The sequence below is a fragment of the Phycomyces blakesleeanus genome (genome assembly GCF_001638985.1).
Source record: "Phycomyces blakesleeanus NRRL 1555(-) unplaced genomic scaffold PHYBLscaffold_42, whole genome shotgun sequence".
Lineage (NCBI taxonomy): Eukaryota > Fungi > Mucoromycota > Mucoromycetes > Mucorales > Phycomycetaceae > Phycomyces > Phycomyces blakesleeanus.
In genome coordinates, this window is record NW_017265171.1 from 227,492 (window position 1) to 246,420 (window position 18,929).

An 18,929-nucleotide genomic window follows, 5' to 3' on the forward strand; every position below is an offset into this window, starting at 1 on the left:
TTGTGCATGAACCTAGCTCCAAGTCTGAAATGACATTGAATGCACACAATCCTCAAAACGAAAAGAGTTTACAGTTTATGGCACCAAGTGAATGTACCGAAATATTGAGCCCTGAAGAAGAGAAGATGCGCACAGAAGAAAACAGTTTAAATATCACACAGACACTTCGAAATTCAAAGGAATGGCATGAAGTAGTTGCATATGGTCATTTAGCAGGATCAGCCCGGGCACATTCCTTGACAGCTACTACTTTACGTGGACCAGGAATGATTGTACGACGTCCGCTCAAGTTCTTTAATGCTGACAAGACAGAATGCATCATTATTGCTCATTTGGGAACAAACCTGTAAGTCAATTTATATACAGGCCCACAAGCAACACAGACAACACATGCAACACAGGCACACACATTATATATATATATATAAATGTGTGTGTATGTATGTGTGTGTGTATAGATTTAGCTGTCAATTGTCAAGTCACCTAATTGGGGTCCACCTATCTATCCATACTATATTTTAATTTTAATTATATATTTATATATAATTATATTATGTTCTGTAATTAATTAGATGCGGACATGATGGGATTATTCATGGTGGTATGCTGGCCACACTGTTGGACGAACACCTGGCCTATGTGGTAAGCCATATACATATATAATAGAATCACACACATGCCTATTACATTATAATTTATAGTTTATGGTTTATAGTAAATCTTATATGTATATATGATTAATTGTTACAAATTTAATTCATGTTTGTTGTGTTGAAACAATACTTTTTACTAATATTAATTGGTTTAGACACTCCCCAGTCTTCCTAATTTCACCGGATTCACAGCCAATCTCAATGTTGATTATCGCAAGCCAGTCCACTCAAACCAATGGATTGTAGTTCGAGGAAAACTGACAAAATTGGAAGGACGCAAGGCCTACGCAACCGCATACCTGGAGTCTGCCGATGGAGAGACAGTCTACACAGAGGCCAGAGCTCTTTACATTAGCCCTCGATCTGCCGGTCCGCAGACAAATTTTTAAAGAGAGATGTTTTTATAGAATCAAATAAACTTATAAATTATCTTTACAATACTATTAAGAAGAAGAAGAAGAAGAAGAAGATGTTGTCCTTTGGTTGTTGGTGTTGTTGCTATCGTAATGTTTAATAATAAAGAGTCAATAAATATCGAAAAGACTAGGGATGAAAAGGAACCCAAACTCCTCTGAAACCCAACTCCTGGGGATCGGAGTTCTCACCATCCCAATAGGCTGTCAGTTCTATCTGAGATGAAGACTTTGTTCAAATTCAATAGAACAAAAAAAAAAGAGAAACATAGCTAAAACCAGATTTGTTGGTGGATTCTAAAACCCAAAAAATAATAATAATAATAAAAAATATTTTTTTTTTGAAGTGTATAAAATAGGGAAATCCAAATTATACCTCTTCTCAAGTATATCTTCTCTTCTTTTTTCTTTTCACTTTCTCGGGCTCTTTCTCTTCATGATGAACTCTGCCGCATATCTCTCCGGAGAAGTCGATAAGCTCGTCGCAATCCCTGGCATCCCATTCCCTCAATACTATGAGTTCTTCATGGACTGGAAGACCCCAATTGCAATTGCATCCACATACGCTCTCACCGTCAGTCTCTTGAACCCTCCTCCTTCTGCCTCAAAGCTCTCCAGAGTTGAAGCCAAGAACCGTGGTGTCCAGGATACATCCAAGTCCTCTGGACTCATGACAGCCTTTGTATTCTTGCACAACCTCTCCCTTTCCATCTACTCCATGATCACTTTCTACAACATGGCCAAGGGTATGCACCGTTCCTTCAACAGAGGACAGACTCTTCATGATGCTGTAAGTAATAAATAATTTGGTGATCTACATTACACTAAGAAACAATGCGCTAATCAGATCTATTTATTTAATAAATAAAAACAGTACTGCGATAAAGATAGCTTCTTGTGGAACGATTCTCTTGCCTACTGGGGATACATCTTCTATCTCTCCAAGTTCTATGAAGTCATTGACACTATCATCATTCTTCTCAAGGGCCGTCGCTCATCTCTCCTCCAGACCTACCACCACTCTGGTGCCATGATCACCATGTGGGCCGGTATCCGTTATCAGGCACAGCCCATCTGGATCTTTGTCGTCTTCAACTCCTTTGTCCACTCTGTTATGTACCTTTACTATGCCATGACCTGTGTTGGCATTCACCCTCCCGGAAAGCGTTACATTACAACCATGCAGATCACCCAGTTCCTTGTTGGCACAACCACTGCCGTCAGCTACTTCTTTATTCCCTCCTGCCTCACAACCCCTGGTCAGCATTTCGGTGTCGCCGTCAATGTTGCCTATCTCTTCCCTCTCACCTACCTCTTTGTTGACTTTGCTCGCAAGACATACGGCAAGCGCAAGTTAGCAGCCAAGAAGACCAACTAAAGTAAAAGAACAGAAGAAGAGGGATCCTTTGCTTTAGCGGAAAAAAACTCTTCTTTCTTTTATCATTCCTTTCCTTTCCTTTCTTTCCTCTTTCTCTCAATTCAACCAGCAACACCAACACGAACAAATGCCATAATCATCATCAACAACAACAACAACAACAACAACAACAAAAAAGGGTTTAAAGGTTGGAGAAAAGGGAGAGGTTTGAAAAATAAGGAAATCCATACATCTTTATCATTCAAACAACATATTCATTGCTTTCAAAAAAAAACTTTTTTTTCTTTAATTCTCTTTTACACATTCATGTAATTCATATTATATAAACCGAGAGATTTATATATATATATATATTTTTAAAAAAAAATTAAAGAAACATAAATAAATATCACATTTTACTACTAATAGTAATTCTAATTGTGTGCGGGGAGATAATGGTGGATCAAAGAGGTTTTACTGTTGAGTTTCTCAACAAATGGGGAGTTGGGAATTGGAAATTGATATGGATAACTGATGTCTATAAATTATTTATTTACTCGTCGATTTCAACTACTTTGCTTTCATATACAGTTCTACGAGGATTGTAAAGTGCGTTTCTATTTTCATTAAGAGCATCCGAAAGGCCCTTGACTAACAAGATTATGAAATTGTCAATATATCAACCTCTTTTAACAATATTTTTTTTATCATTTCTATATTATGAAACTTACTGCAATCTCCTAATTCATCCTTGATTCCCAGATTACTAAGGAATATGCGTTCTTGTCGCACAAGCTCCAAATGCCACGCATATTTGTAATTGAGGTCAAAACGCTGTTGTTTCTTTTTCACGAGGTTCCTGAGCATCATTGATGTTCTGAGAGGTTGTACCCAGCCCCGTACACGCTTAAACACATATCCACAAGAATTCCGTGTTGTGATAGCTTGTTGATAAAACGTTCGAACACGTAGTTTCTTTTTCTTTTTGTATATCCTCGTCTTGTATTCTAATCGCTGACGACGTGTGAGAGGCAAGTCTGTGTCTATGCGTAATTTACGGCACAGTGATTTTGACAGAGGAATTCTATTAGATCTCCCTGTTTGCCGAATACGCGATGCATGCGATCGAGCATCAGTTGCTGCCAAAGCTCGCTTCAAGGGCTATATATATATAATGCCGTATGTTAATAATCAACAATTCAATTGACTAAATCTTGAGTTTGCCTTACGTGTTGTATCTTGCGAATCTATTCAAGCATTAATAGTTAATACCAACTAAGAAATAAAAATAAAATAAAAAATCTTACGTTTTGAGTAACATGTTTAAGGGGCCCAATTTTTGCTGTTGCCATGGCGTCGATCCGCTCCAAGTATGTTCGATTGCCGCCCTGTGCTTTTCGGAGTAGATCCAGTGCCTAAGTATATATTTATATATATTATTGTTGTTTTGTAGCTTTGAGTAACTCTGGTATTTGGGCTTGTACTATTTTTTTTTTCATACCTTTTCACCCTGTAGTAAAAGTGTAAGCGTTTGGGCACGAGAGCTATTGTACATTTCAAAACGAAATCTTTCTCTTATGGTGTTCCACAAGAATACTTGGTGGATGTCATTGTCAAAGTGTTGTGCAGTCCTTAACAATGAACGGTACAATCCCAAGGTCTAGTAATTGCAAATAAGAATAACAGATACAAAAAGTGCTATTCTGTACAATAATAACACAGTTTGAGCAATATATTTACAGCTCTTTTTGTCTTGACGGTTAATGTACGTTTAAGTGACAATGGGAAAGTGGACCATGGGGAGGTCATGATTTGGATTAGAGAATGTCAAAACAGCAGCATGTCGAAACAAACAGGAAATATGTGACTGGGTTGTACCCCAATAGTAGCTCATCGATAAGTGCATTAAGCAAAAAGGCAAAAAGGCAAAAACAAAACAAAACAAAAAACCAATTTTCCCCAAAAATAATGTGATAATGATAGGTAGCTATAGAAACATTTTGTACTGTGCAATTTTCATTCAAAGTAGAAGGAAAAATCAGACAGTTGGTTAAGATTACCTCTAATTTCTAATGGCACTATACTTTGTATATTATTAAGAATAAATGCAAAATAAATAGCCTTTTATTTACTGTACCAGGGAGGATGCGGACTTGTAGCAATTTCCCATAAATTTCCTATAACGATCAAAGAATGCCAATGCAGACATGTAAGTCTTCTAGAGGAAATTTCTCCTGTCAAAGTGGGACAGTTTTTCTTTTCATACTTTATTTCTTGATATCAATTCATGTTATCTTGCTGTGCTAAAGCCACTTACTTTTCTATGTATCCTATTTCTACATTTAGATATACAATATTTTAGAAGATTTTTTTATTACACTTTTGGATTGGTCTTTAGCTTATATTGAGTGGCATATAATGAACACAAGTTAACAAGGCTTTAACTCGCCCACTAAACAAAACATATTAATTCTTTTTTATCAAGTACTTAAAACATGTTTTATTTAATCATCAATTGCATTTACGCTCCAGTATGAGATCAGTAAGATGCTGTTCCTTGGACGCAATCAATTGATATAGATATAGTTGCGTAGGAGTACATGCCTTGCATAACAAGATTCTAACGACATTAATAATAATTTGAGCAAGATAATGGCATGCAAATAGCTAGACATCAGGCACACATAGTTTTCATATTAACACCAATGATTTGAAGTATACAAAAGATGTAAGGATGAAAGATTATTATAGGGGTTGTTTTTATTAAATTATTTAAAGATATAGATATCGTATTGGCGGCCAAATGAAAAGTATATTACCATAACTAAAATATTCATTGAGTTGATGTGTTGACTACTATAAATTAATGCGAGGTGCACGAATACCTGATGCATAATTGTTCTCGAAATTTGATCCTGTTATGTTTATTAACAATTTTTTTTAACCTGATCTAGATTGTTGAATTTGTCTTCTGCTCAGTTGTGGTGTATACGCCACAATATGGGTAGATAATCATCTGTATAAGAAATTGGGTTTTGGTGTGGTTGTGGTGTTTAATTTGTGAATGCGCGTCAAAGTAATCCAGGACCACCTATATTCTTCTGCTGTTAACTGTGTTTTCTGTTGTTTCGTTATTTGGCTTTGGATTTGGGCTTGGGTTCGGGTTTGGGTTTGGGTTTGGGTTTATTAAAGTCAGATTACTCCTGGGCTTGTGTTGTGGGAATTCTGGGCAGTGGTGCCCAGGAAAGAAAGGAACTTTACGGCAGTGACGACAAAGCGAAGGTTGCTTTGCTACATTTGAGAGAAAAATATTGTCTTTATCCATCAAGTTTTGCATTTGTACGAAACCCTCACGCATATGTCTACCTTTTGGATGTGTTTGACGCATGTCCTTGGAATTACTATTTCCACGAGTTGAACGGGGATCTCCTCTATATTTTTTAGAGCTTCCTGTCGGTCTGTGTTCTTCATGCTGTCTCCTCTTGGAACTAGTCGTGTATTTGTTTAGGAACAAATTGGCAGACTCTCCTTCAACAGAGTTAATAATCAATTGGATTACTTCTTTCATATCGTGTGGCATTTTTAATCCAAATTGCCGAACTATTGCCTGCAGAGCTATATCCCTGACTGGTTTAACTAAGGACGAAATGAAAAGCCAAACAAGCTCATCTTCGTTGTGAAGGTCAGCGGCGTGTGCAGCTCCCCTGTACCTTTCTGAAAATTCTTTTACTGATTCATCATGTCGTTGCGTGATGGATTTCAGTGCAAATCTTTTCGCCCACACGTATTGTGGGTATCCATACTCCAACTCGAGCTTTTCACGAATTTCCTTCCAGGTAAGACCTTTTCCAGCATTGGTTCTCTCAAACGACAAACGCTGCATATCGTCACAGGTCAATCTAAATAGACGTTCCCAATTTTTGTCGAGTGGGAGACTGTGTGCTATCAACTGCACTTCAAAATCGTTTAGGAAGGAGCGAATCGAATCATAGATCTTTTTGTCTGGTTGTCTAATAGATCCTCCTTTCAGCTGCAAAACTGGTAGGTTTGGAGGAACAAACGAATCTGGGTTGCTGCGGTAATCATCGGTATTCTTTTTTGCAGTGAGCATCTGAAGAGCTGTCTCACCGTTCATATCATCAAGTGTTTTTTTCGCTGCCAAAAATGCTACCCAGCGTGCTTTGGTACTGTCGACAAGTTTCTGGGCCTCGTTAAGTTCATCAGGAGAAGAGTATGGGTTTTCCAAGACCTTTAAAAGTTCTGTAGATGCATTCTTACGGGATGTATCCAATTCTGTGGCTATGGCTATAACGTCAATTTGGTCAGAGTTTGCGTTGGTATCGGAAGGATCGACTACGGCTTGGTCTTTGAGGGTTGTGGTGTTGTAGGAGTTATCCGCGTTATGAGCATTATGAGCGTAGCTATTTGAGCTTGAAGGAGAAGGGGGCGAGGTTTGGTCGGACATTTCCTCTATCTCTTTTCAGAGCAGTTTGCAGTGATGGTTAAAGTATTGGAAAGAAAAACAAAATAAAAGGATACTGGGTCCTATTTTTTTTTTATTATTGAAAAAAAAAAAATTGGTAAAGTATCAAAACTATGTCCGCTACTTAAACTTTTTCTTTTTATAATGGTTGGTTGTTGTTGTCGTACACATATACACTAAAGTAAAAGTAAAAGTAAAGTAAATAAAAAAATATCACAGCCAAATTCTGATTTGTGACTTCAAATGAATCTGAAGGAAGTAAATCTCACAAGTTACACACACATACATGCTATTCTTTTCTTCTTTCTTCTTCTTTTTGTATGGAGCCACAAGCTCTAAAGAGGTGCTGAGTAACACACAGTGGTTGGTTTAGCTATGTGATGTAAGACTCCAGTTCAGTAACAAGAAAATAAATACAGATATAAAACCAATCATTTTGTTTTAAAGAACAAATACGAGGAGCTATTTATCTAATTTGAGGTCATTTCAACACCTGCGTCACTACTTTTAAATTCATTGTGGCATAAATCATTATTACTGCTACTGTAAAAAGAGTGTATGAGAGATAGAGAGCTTCACAGCTTGTCTTATAAGAGCATCTGAAGCATATCCATTTCCCATTCCCCTTTAATAAATTGGTGTGGACAGACTAAAAGTTCAAAAAAGGGCAATAATTTTAATCGACTCTAATTGGCTAGTCTTCTTCCATTGCCACTAGGATTGAGAAGAAAAGCATTCTTTTTTATGGAGACTATGTGCCATAGAATGAGAGGTCTAGAAAGACTCGCAACGAAAGCTTTTCACTTAATTTCAGAGACGACATTATAAGCACAATTTTTATCTAATATGTACTTGCACTAATTTTGAACTATTTTTTAAAAGGTGTGGACAGCCATAAATTAGTCTGATTGACTAAGTTTTGGATGAACTTGTTTTACGCTTTTTTTGCCCTTTTTTTTTTGAACTTTTAGTCTGTCCACACCAAATGTAGTTAAGCCACATCGGTGACTGAATAAAGCCAAATAAAGAAAGAAAAAGAAGCTTGATTTAATCCAGGCAGTAAACTACACATATAAATTATCCTATTACTGGACAAGTCAAAATAAAATCCCAAATTTACTTTTAAAAACCAAAATTTGATGCGCCATATAATTATACACTTTTCAAACTTTTTTTTTTTTTACTTTAATTGCTCAAATATTGATCAAAATATCATAATTTATTTGTATAAAAACTTGATGCAAACATGTGTATGGCTTATAAAGTTCCAAAGGAAAATAAATAATACTAATACTAATAATTGAATGCTTTATACACGGCAAGATTATCTTTTTGATAATAGAATATTTTATGTATATGTTAAATATACATATATGATGTTTATTTTACAAAAGAAATATATCCTCATACAAATAAAGATATATGCACAAAGCTTATTGATGTTTAGAATTCCCACCATTTCTTCTTAGCTTGGCGCTCATTATATTCCTGAATTGCCTTTAAGAAGTCGCCTGAGGCATCGCTCATATCTTGGAATTTTTTATCAAGTTGATTCAATCGGTCCCCGCGCTCATTCATTTGATCACCGAGTTCTTCAAACACACCCTTTCCTTTGACATCGTGTTTGTGTGTGTTTTCTTCTACTGAAGGTGGCGGATGTCTTCCCACTAGTACATCGTAATAAATAAAATGCGCGAAGAGAGTATTATATATACTTACTTTGATCATCTAATTCCTCAATGCTTAGAGGTTCTTTTTGGAAAGCATTTGTCACTGTTCCAAGCCATGTCTTTTTTGGCGCAGGTGTCACCGTTACCGGACGAGGTCCAAGCATTCGTCCAGGATCATATAGCATGACTGATTCTCCAAATGAGCTATTTATTATCATTATCATTATCATTGTTATTGTTATTGTTATTATTGAACATATTTTCAAAATTAAAAATAATAATCTTACATTTCATTTTGAAGCATGTATGTGTATTGCTCCAATTCAAATCGCCCTGTCCAGAGAGTTATTCGTCCATCGGCCGTTAGTGTAGCTTCATGCAATCTATCGACCAATAATCTGGGAGGTGGCTCAAGATAAACCAGGGGACGTAATGTTGGTAATGAATATAAGACTATCTTGCCAGATTGGAGTAACAAGGAAAGACAAGTTCCGACTAAAACAATAGAGAGATATTGAATACGTTGTTATAAAGATAATAATAATTACCTTTAAGTTCAATGACTTGGCCACGTATAATCCAGTCCCCAGTTTTCCATCCCTCAAGTTCATCAATAGCAGTTTTAAACAATCTAACTTGATAACCACTCAGGGCCACACGCACAGTGTTTGAATTTACTAAAACAATAAAATGCGGGTCGGGTTGGACCTTATAATCGGGTCTTCCATCATTGGATCTTCCTGTGGGTAGTTTTGGTACAGGAGGTACATTCTCATTGGACTGTGCAGTCTGTTTGTTACTCTTCCTACTCGATTTCCTCAATAAGTTAAGCGATCCAGATCGGGAGCGAGAACTCTTGGGTGGCAAGACAGGAGAAGCCGGCGAAGATTTGGTTGGTGACTCTGAAATAAACTCAGGTTCCGTTACCAGTGCAGATTGAGGTGTTATCGGAGGGGTTTCTACAACCGAACCAGTTGAAGCCGGGATTGAGCTGGTCGATAAGGTGGTATGAATAGAAGCAGCCGGATCAGGCCTCATAGTTCCAACAGCTGGAACGTTTGAATCAGGCGAAGAAGAGTCAACAGTGGGTGGCAATGGAGGGGTAACAGATGCTGTACTTTTGGCAGTTTGGGTCAAGTCGATTGGTTTAGTAGTCGTATCAACAGTCTGCAGATGACCCCTTAAGTTGAGTACAAACAAATCAATTACGGGGCCATAGTGGTATATAGATGGGGCAATGGCTGGGATCCAAGTACGATCAGAAGGGCCGGCGTTAACAGCATAATGATAAGTAGACCCATTGCTGAGAGCAACGTACAGCTGAAGAGTAGGTTCAATCACTGTACAAAGTAATATGTTAGCTCTTTTGTAAAGTTTCTCATAAAACAAAGTAAGTTTACATACTATTGAACTGGGAATAAGAGGTGAAAAAGCCGAGGTATGTTACTGTTATATTTGGCAGGTTCGGTGATTCTTTTCCTACGTTGAGTATATCGTCCCATGTTGTATCTTTGGGTGCATTTTCCTTGGTGATGTTTTCTTTTTGTGGATTTTCTTTGGAAAGGGGTTCTTTTGATACACTTTCCTTGGGAATGTTTTCCTTAAATACATGAACTATTTTATGAAATAAGTACATACATTATTGCGCTAGCCTAGATTTAATTCTTACTTCGCATGTCCGATGAAAACATAACTCGGCTCGTCTTTGTATCAATAAGAGCTACCTTACCATCTGTGGTAGCTAGCGCAATACTAAGCAGTTATGTTATTATCTAGCTTATAGTTCCTTTTAGACCCCACATTAATCAAGGATCGGAGAAGAAAACTTACATGTCTTTTCCAGCACTAACAAGGTATTTTATAGAGGTATCCTGAAGTTTAATTAACGTAACAGGAAGATACTTGTTGACATTGGGTTGGTTAAACTCAAAGGTGGTAATATCAACAGGAAAATCGGGCGTTTCCAAAGGTTCAAATGGAATTTGTTCATCAGGAAGCATATCCATATCCTGCAAAAGATCTGATATTTCTTTGAGGGTGGAATCGCACTGAGTCACTATATTATCTTCAGGAACGGCTGCTTCTACAAGATGGTATATCAAAACAGCCCCGGTGTCAAATCCCACTGAAAGGGTGGCGCTATCTGGATCAAGATTAAAAGCATGTATATTGGCTAAAGGGTCTTGAAGATCATGTCGGCAATTTCGAGTAAGGTGTGGTAATGGACGAAGTGCAGTGTAAGAAGCATCATAAAAAGATATGGAGCTATCGGGATGAAGTGTAATAAGAATATCATTGGATGATATGCGGTATGTGTGCTCACTACCAACTACTCCTCCAGCCAATGGTAGATACTGAGTGGGAATATGAGGAGGACGTAGCAATTCAAACGCAGCAGGTTTGACGAGAACTGGGCATGCATGAGAAACAGGCGGGTCAAGGAATTGGAGAGCAGGCGGTAAGGTTAAAAGTGGGTAACCATGGGCAAGACTGTGTGCCCTAAGTGTTCCATCGCATCCAAGTACGAGTACGCCAAGAGGATGTCGTGCACCAAGAAAATAAGGATCACGGGGCATTAACACAAAAGATGAAATATCCACAGGAGAAGGCACAATTGTTTGTTTACGACATTCTTTTGTGTTGGTGTCTATCTCTAATACATGTAGTCCAAATAATCCTGGAATCTCTGAACCACCCGCTACGATTACAAATGATTTCTGCAAAGTATCATCAATATACCAGGCCAAGGAATAGACAGGCTCACAGGCCGAGGATGGAGCAGGTGCCTGGAATACTTTTCGAGAGAATATTGGGGTATCTGAGCGCATGTCCCACATATTAATGCACCCATCATCATAGCCACCCATCCAACGATCTCCTTCCGGGCACCAACTTAGACAAGTGAGTCGTGCTTGAGAAGGAAGCTTAAAGGTTCTTTTGACGGAGTTTTCACGGATAGACCAAAGAAAAACTGCCGAAGGATATCCGACCAACAAAAGGTCGAGATCAGTGGGATGTATTTGGATAGCAGTGACTATACTGCAGAAGCGATCGTGAGTGGCAGGCGGCATTTGTTGATGCCACAGGTCAGGAATCCGGTAAGGTGAAAGAGAAGCTGTTTTGAGGTCAAGTACCTTGACATAACCATCTGCATAGCCAAGATAGAGCCAATCTGTGCCCACACAATATTCGAAACAGGTGATGATTCCATCGCCTTCCAACACATGACTAGGTTGCTTTGTTTTTAGATCCATTAAGCTAATTCTATTGTCGCGATCGATGACTATAAGCATAGGAGATCCGATCTTGAATTGCATGTATTTTACAGGTGCTAGAGTGTGAAGTTGAAGCCTAGCTGACATCCCTTTGCCAAACACTCGAATAGAATACTGTGTTGATCCGCCAGCTTAGATATAAAATATGGTGAATTATAGATATAGATATGCATATATATGTATATATGCATACATGTTTGTGTTTAATATCATTATTATTGTCTCTTACCAACTGCCAGAAGGCTTGCTACGGAATCATAAGCAACTGTAGATATCACCTCAGGTAATCCGTAGGTCGACATCTTTCAAATTGTCAATTCAATTATTCATTTGTTGTGTCAAGGGGATTCAATCCAAAGTTACCTTTCCTAGCCTGATTTTGTCGAGATCTAGAGCCTCTGAGAATGATTGCTCGAGGCGTTTGTCTTTGGCCAAGACAACCTTTGTCATTGCTCCGTCTTTAGCTCGTTGAGCTAGACCAGTGAGTTTGTTGAAGATGGCCATGGGGAATGAAGAATGAGAGAGCTGAGTTCTCAAAGAAGAGAAAGAATAAGGGACATCATTTAAACACCGTCTTGGGCTTTTGTTCTTCTTTCCAACTTCTCGTTATGGTATGTGGACCTGTGATGAATAAACGGACAATGGCTGCTGACAACTATGTTTCATCAAGGCCAACGCATCATCCAAGAAGATTGCTGCCGCAAACAAGCGTACGATTTCGAACTTGCGCAAAGGCTTCATCGCTGTGAATGTAAATAATTGATGGTTGGCAAAATTACAATTAGCTAATTAATATTGGCATTAGGTGACATACTTTCTGTGGCGCATTGTCTACCACTGGCAGACTTTTACTACTGTACAGATGGTTTTGTATGTTCTTAGTTTGGGAGTATCTCTATTCTTCTATAGTGTTTTGGAGGGCTCAGCCGAATCTCGCTATGATGCTTCAGGTGCACTCGTAGCTAGTGGCGATGATCTTAATGCCGAAGGTCTTACCGCGTAAGTATTTAAAATATGATAGTCTTATGGTTATACTTACATATACACTCATATATATATATTACAGTTACATGTTTGATATTATCTATATTACATGGGCTACACATCTCCTCACTGCCTTTATCTCCAACAAAGGCTGGTATTTGTACTTGGTGGTACGTTAATACACATGTTTAATTCTATAAATTTGAAAGTATATATTGATCATTTATTTCTTTGCACAGATCCCAGCTTATGCTGCTTATAAGATCTTTCCTATGGCCATGTCTTACTTTGGCTCCAAAGAACCTCAAACTGAGAAAGCTGAGACTGATGGCAAGTCTAAGCGCCAAGCCAAGATGGAAAAGCGACAGAATAAGGGACAAGTGAAGTACAAGCGATAATAAAACACAAAAAGTATATTCTATCTATCATATATTTTGTGTATATTGCTGCAAATGGAGAACTACTTAGAGAAACCCAGCTCGCTTACCATAGCCAACCATGGCTGCTGAGAAAAACCCCATTCCAAGTACAATCCAAAAGAACCACACCAAATCATCTTCACTTGATCCAGGTACTTTAACGTTCATACCAAACAGACCGGCCACTAGGTTGAGTGGGACTGCAATGGTTGCTAAGAAAGTGAGACGATTTACAACATCATTTGTGGTTGCACCAGCTTGCGAGAGTTCAATTGAAATCTGTCCAAGATAGTTCCTATGTGCACGACCCAAAATAAGATCGTAATGTGTTACATTCTGTACCATGGTGATTATATGGTCTATTGTGGATTAAAGTGAGACATTTGATGTCATTATCATCATTATCATTGTGATTATCATTATTTAAAGAAAGTATTACCTTGAATATCGCCAAAATAAAGTAGTACTTCTTGGTAAACTTTGCCTTCTGAACCTAACCGATCGCGAGTACGAGGACCATAGCCAAGCTCAACTGCTTTGTCATCATGACGTTTTATTAGACTACGAATGACATCTGCCTTGGTTCCAAGTAAGCGAAGGAGGTGCATGACTATCTTGCGACAACTTCCAATACGGCGTAGCATGTCATTTTGCTCAGATCCACTTAAAACTAGAACAAGATCATCAATTGAATCCACTTCTAGTTCAGTTTGTTGTATAAGAGGTCCAAAGCTATCTGTAATATCATCGATAATAGCATAGTTTATCCATTCAGGTGTTATGTGTATAAAATCTTTAAGATGGTGAATGCGTTTACGGACGTTGTAAGGATGTGGCACAGGTTGGAAATGGAACTAAGTTTGAATAGTAAATATTAAGTTTCTAGTGATAGTGATAGTGTTCGGAGCAACTTACAGTAAGAACACCATTTTTGAATAGGAGGATATAAAAGTTGATCGGTTCAAGATAATTTGGGCTAACGTAATCACTCTCGAATGTGCGATAGTTGATAAAAATGTAGTTTTGGAATATTTCGCATTTCTCTCTCGATTCCTGGGCTTGGATATCTTCTGTTGTTAAAGGGTGAATTCGGAACAACTAGCAAAGTATCAGTCTATATATTTACAAAATGTCGATGAACTTGTATTACTTTTCCAAGTGATCGCATCTCATCGTCTGTGGGTGACATCATATTTATCCACCAGTTGGATGTCTCTACAAGCACTTCTGATACCGTCTTTTCTTCTTCGGTTCGGACTGGCATTTCCATCATTTTCCGCAAAGAATTGCTTTTTATACAACCTAAATCTGGAGAATAAAACTCACACCTTTCGATATGCTTCTCTACCTTTAAAGGGTCCTGCAAAGAGAGACAAGGTCAATGAATCAATTAGAGTTTCGTTTTGCGAGAAAAAAAAAAGAGAGAGCAAGCTTTTGTATCAATTGGACTCTATCTTACATATACTTGTCCTCCATAAAGGCTCTTACGTCGCGGCATAGGCTTTTTCTCATTTGTTTCGAGAAGATCATCTAGACGAGCTGTAAAAGGGCGATCGCGAGTGTCTTCATTTCCTGAATGCTCCATAAAAGCCTGCATATCGCCTTGGTTGATTGTCTGCAACTCAGTGTCATCATTAGGCGGACTATGGCTACCGAAGTGAAAGTCTGTTCTGAGGAGGGGATCGTTGTAGGTTTGTGAGATTGATGGGGTCGATCGAGAATCCATGTGTACGATGTGCTCCATTGACTGGGAAGCAGAATCAGTCATTGTCAACCGTTCATCAATCGAGTCTATTATATTGAGATGGGCTTAGTCTTGGCAGGAATAAGCAGCTCCTTTTCTATTTTTAAATAACAAAATAATATAATTATATTCCATTATATATATATAAGAACAAATAAAAGGTTCTAAGTTTATTACCTGCGGAGTTGTTAGTGATATGAACCATCAATAAGGAAAGAGTGCACTCAATGTCCTGTACACCTCTTCCACTGGGATTAATCTCCTCGCTATGTTTTGACAGTCCGTTCACTGCGCAATTGTATTTTTGCTTCCATAAAAAGGCAAAACAAAAGAGAAAAAGGAAAATGTGACTTGGACAGTGGCTATTGTTTCTAATTATAGACATATTTATGTTTTTTAGAGGTGCAGTTTGAGATGAGAGCAAGTATCTTTTACTCGATTATTTTAGTGTTTACATAATGCCCAGATAACAAACACTTATGTAAGTCTTGTTGTGCTTGTCTGCTAAAGGTAAAGAATTCTTGGTTAATTGCGTAGTGCAGAGAACTAATCAAAGATGCAATAGTAATTATGTAGTCCATTTGACCATCAAATACAAGAAACAAGTCTTCCCCGAGACTGATTTATACTTAGTTTTAGAACCACTACGATTTTCAAATATACTCGTCTTGTAAAGCCTGGTATAAAGCTTAGACAACAAAATATTGGCGAGAAAGTGTACAACCAATGAAAAAATAATTTGATTGATGCGTAGATCAAAATAAAGAACAAGGTTAACGTTATGCACTTATATATTGTATATCTTACAGCGGTTATAAACGTTGTACCTGAAAATAATCAAGGCAGTAAAATGTTCCAAACCAAAGCAGCGAATACCATAATAGTTTACTTGCACATAATGTATGTTCCCGGTGTATAGCTATTAAAGTAAATCTACAGGTCTCATACCAAATGATGTTTTTTGTTGTTTTTTTTTTAAAAAAAAACATAAGACTCCCATTGTTTTCTTGTATTTTAATTTGCAAAATACTGTCATCAACTAAAGTCTAAACCATGTATTATGTGGAGTTGGTTTAGTTTCTTGAGTAGATTTAAAGCCTAAAGTAGATGGAGAAAAAACTTTTTCTTTTCTTTCCTCTTCTCTTCTATTTCCTCCATTACTCTATCAATATACTGAGAAGATGGGTAACATGATTATGATAATAAAATTTCGCTCAGATAAGGCGAATATTCCATTCTTGTCTTTACCCGCTATGGAGAAATTACTCAACAGTACATATATATATATTAAGTTGAGGAGTGCAATGAAGATTCAACTTATTTTATATTAATTCATAGAATTATTTTATTTACGCATAGCAGGTAAAATTTATTCTTATTATACTACCAAAGTAGACAACACAAATAAGCAAGTGTAAACCAAAGACGCATAGATTAATAGGGTATATATTCTTTATCCAGGTTCTAAAAATTAAGCTAATATCCTAGTACCTACAAGTCACCAGTCGGTTTTTTTTTAAGTAAAAAATAAATAAATGAAAAGGGAAAAGGGAAAGAGGCGAAAAGGGATTATCTCGTTGAACATCCCAGCCACAGACAAGGTCACACAAGTCCAATTGATCTTAAAGCGTGATAGTGTTAATAAGTGATTGCCATCACGTGAAATAGTTATTATGTCATTAGACTGTGCTCCATGAGCAATCAAGTCTCTTCAAACTCGTCTCCTCTTTTTCTTTAAGAAAATTAACACTTATTTTTATATTTTACATTCAAATGTCAAACACATCCTCTCCAGACTCATCACCGCCAAGTCGATCTTCAATTAGTACCGATAGCGAGGATCGATTAGGAGATACTCTCCTGGGTTTAGAGAATGACCTGAAACTGTCAGACTACATGTCCGAGAATGACTTTGACATGATCGACATTCTCTCGGCTGCACTCGAGCAAGTTACTCATCAATTGGATGAAAAGCAGAGAGAGGTCAGAGCAAAATCAAGCGAGTGGACTGTCAAGACCAAGAGTCGGCTTAAACTACAAAACAAGAAACTCGAAGACCAGAGAGAACGTATCAAGGAACAACTACTATCACAATATCGAAAGATTGATGAGCGAATGAATCGAGACGCAAAGACAGTTCGGTTGAGAGATAAGGTTTCATTTGTTATTGGTGTTAGTAATGCGTGCGTTACTCCTGCCTTGGCCGTACGTGTGCCGTTGTGGTTGCCGCTATTCTACACAATTCAGGTCATTATATTGATTGCCCTGCGTTACATTATATACCGCTCAAAACGCTGGCACTACTTTGTGTTTGACGTGTGCTATTATGTCAACATCCTGGTGATGTTATTTCTTTGGTCTGCACCCGAGAACCCGCTACTGTTTGTCATCGTCTTTTGCCTTACGAATGGTCCTGTTGCTTGGGCTATAATTACGTGGCGAAATTCACTCGTGTTCCATTCGTTGGATAAAGTCACTTCGGTATGCATACACATGTTTCCTCCCCTTATCACGTATGTTATTCGCTGGATGCCGACGATTCTGTGCAGTGATGGAGATGCCGACTGTCTCACAGCCTTTGAAACTCAACGTGACACCCGTTTCCCGGCCCTTGCCCAACTACCTCACATCAGTTTTGCACAGGCAATGATTTACTCAAACGCGGCTTATATTGTGTGGCAGACACTCTACTTTTTATTCATCATGGTTGGTAGACGAGAAAAGGTCGAATCCGGTCTTCGTCTGACATCATATTCATGGTTACTCAATGACACTAATGGCAAGAAAGGGTTCATTCAAAAAGCGGCCTTTATGTTTGGCGAAAAGTACAAACTCTACATGTTTATGCTTCTTCAACTGGCATACAATATCCTCACTACTATTCCAACCTGCTTTTTATATTCCCACTTTTGGGTCCACACCATATTTCTTATCAGTATGTTTGCTGCAAGTGTTTGGAACGGCGCAAATTATTATATCGAAGTGTTTTCCAGGCGGTATAATCTCGAAGTCGAGAAGATGGACAAGAAGAATCTTAAGGCTGATTAGTATTTTTCTTATCAAAGAACATGTGTATATATTTATAAGCAAAATAGCAATTCATTGAAATATATATATATAAAAAGAACAATATACAAGTATTGGTGTGTGTATCAATTGTCGCGTTTGAGATCTTTATCTTGTTGTACTCCCTTGATTCGCCGTTCTAACATACGGTTAACTGCATGCTGATTACCAAACAGTTGGGCTCCAGTACGAGCTCTTTCGAGATCACGACTGGCCTGCGCGTGATGCCGATCGGCTTCACGCATTAGTCTCGAACGTGACGAAGAGAAGTACCATACAGACAGCATTGTTCCCAAGACTGTAGCACCCGATAGAATTGCAAAAAAATTGGTATTAGAGGTAAACCTGGGTGTCACAGTAGAAGGTGGGTTTTTATAAAAGAAATCTTCCTCTGCAGACCATGCCTCGTAAGACGATGGTCTATTATTTTGAGAGGGCTTCCATGGATCAGGTGAGGTGGGTACATCCCATCCTAGACCGGTTTTGGTAAAAGTATCGCGTTTGATAGGATTTGAAAGGAACTCGTACGCTTTGGATAGTTCTCTAAACCTTTCAAGATCTCCGCCAGGTGCATCTGGATGGAGACGCTTAGCTAGTTCATAGTAGCGTTTCTTAATTGCTGTAATTGAGGCATCAGGCCGTAATTCCATGATGGTAAATGGTGAACGTGTCGCATAATTACGATAGGCTATTGAAAATGGCGTCTTGTGCATAGTAAAATATAAAAGACAAGAGAAGATGTCACAGAATTATTATTATTTAATATGGGGTTTCACCAGTTCTAGATGCTTGACTGTTGGATGTAGCGGTAGTTTAATTAAAAAATGATTGGCTGTGATGAATCTACAAAAAATGAAAACTGAGT

At 38.0% G+C, this 18,929-nt stretch overlaps 9 protein-coding genes across 9 annotated transcripts; 4 read left to right on the forward strand and 5 right to left on the reverse strand.

The window, feature by feature from the left end:
• Nucleotides 1–77: 77 nt before the first annotated feature.
• Nucleotides 78–1,042, forward strand: PHYBLDRAFT_119900 (hypothetical protein; the record flags this gene model as incomplete). Its single annotated transcript, XM_018428718.1, has 3 exons — nt 78–346; nt 573–642; nt 809–1,042. The coding sequence occupies 3 exons, from the start codon at nt 78–80 to the stop codon at nt 1,040–1,042; spliced, it is 573 nt and encodes a 190-aa protein (XP_018283775.1).
• Nucleotides 1,043–1,478: 436 nt separating this feature from the next.
• PHYBLDRAFT_160780 (hypothetical protein) lies at nt 1,479–2,847 on the forward strand. The gene is made up of 2 exons (XM_018434245.1): nt 1,479–1,856; nt 1,941–2,847. The coding sequence occupies exons 1-2, from the start codon at nt 1,506–1,508 to the stop codon at nt 2,442–2,444; spliced, it is 855 nt and encodes a 284-aa protein (XP_018283776.1). The 5' UTR covers nt 1,479–1,505; the 3' UTR covers nt 2,445–2,847.
• Nucleotides 2,848–2,976: 129 nt separating this feature from the next.
• Nucleotides 2,977–4,232, reverse strand: PHYBLDRAFT_175910 (hypothetical protein; the record flags this gene model as incomplete). Its single annotated transcript, XM_018437602.1, has 6 exons — nt 2,977–3,074; nt 3,155–3,584; nt 3,653–3,670; nt 3,731–3,838; nt 3,925–4,083; nt 4,164–4,232. The coding sequence occupies 6 exons, from the start codon at nt 4,230–4,232 to the stop codon at nt 2,977–2,979; spliced, it is 882 nt and encodes a 293-aa protein (XP_018283777.1).
• Nucleotides 4,233–5,514: 1,282 nt separating this feature from the next.
• Nucleotides 5,515–6,888, reverse strand: PHYBLDRAFT_175911 (hypothetical protein; the record flags this gene model as incomplete). The annotated part of the gene is made up of 1 exon (XM_018437603.1): nt 5,515–6,888. One exon carries the CDS (start codon nt 6,886–6,888, stop codon nt 5,515–5,517), a length of 1,374 nt encoding a protein of 457 aa, XP_018283778.1.
• A 1,461-nt stretch (nt 6,889–8,349) lies between these two features.
• On the reverse strand, nt 8,350–12,355 carry PHYBLDRAFT_80334 (hypothetical protein; the record flags this gene model as incomplete). The annotated part of the gene is made up of 9 exons (XM_018443573.1): nt 8,350–8,573; nt 8,626–8,780; nt 8,864–9,071; nt 9,125–9,916; nt 9,981–10,190; nt 10,246–10,328; nt 10,407–11,982; nt 12,081–12,153; nt 12,215–12,355. 9 exons carry the CDS (start codon nt 12,353–12,355, stop codon nt 8,350–8,352), a joined length of 3,462 nt encoding a protein of 1,153 aa, XP_018283779.1.
• A 301-nt stretch (nt 12,356–12,656) lies between these two features.
• PHYBLDRAFT_26281 (hypothetical protein) lies at nt 12,657–13,233 on the forward strand (the record flags this gene model as incomplete). The annotated part of the gene is made up of 3 exons (XM_018439887.1): nt 12,657–12,850; nt 12,918–13,005; nt 13,075–13,233. Coding segments are annotated over 3 exons (441 nt in total), but the record flags the coding sequence as incomplete, so codon positions are not given.
• Nucleotides 13,234–13,299: 66 nt separating this feature from the next.
• On the reverse strand, nt 13,300–14,518 carry PHYBLDRAFT_119860 (hypothetical protein; the record flags this gene model as incomplete). The annotated part of the gene is made up of 5 exons (XM_018428714.1): nt 13,300–13,613; nt 13,694–13,723; nt 13,772–14,108; nt 14,170–14,352; nt 14,405–14,518. The coding sequence occupies 5 exons, from the start codon at nt 14,516–14,518 to the stop codon at nt 13,300–13,302; spliced, it is 978 nt and encodes a 325-aa protein (XP_018283781.1).
• Nucleotides 14,519–17,113: 2,595 nt separating this feature from the next.
• PHYBLDRAFT_119920 (hypothetical protein) lies at nt 17,114–18,046 on the forward strand (the record flags this gene model as incomplete). The annotated part of the gene is made up of 1 exon (XM_018428719.1): nt 17,114–18,046. The coding sequence occupies one exon, from the start codon at nt 17,114–17,116 to the stop codon at nt 18,044–18,046; it is 933 nt and encodes a 310-aa protein (XP_018283782.1).
• Nucleotides 18,047–18,537: 491 nt separating this feature from the next.
• On the reverse strand, nt 18,538–18,723 carry PHYBLDRAFT_95422 (hypothetical protein; the record flags this gene model as incomplete). Its single annotated transcript, XM_018443903.1, has 1 exon — nt 18,538–18,723. A coding segment is annotated over one exon (186 nt), but the record flags the coding sequence as incomplete, so codon positions are not given.
• Between the last annotated feature and the right edge of the window lie 206 nt (nt 18,724–18,929).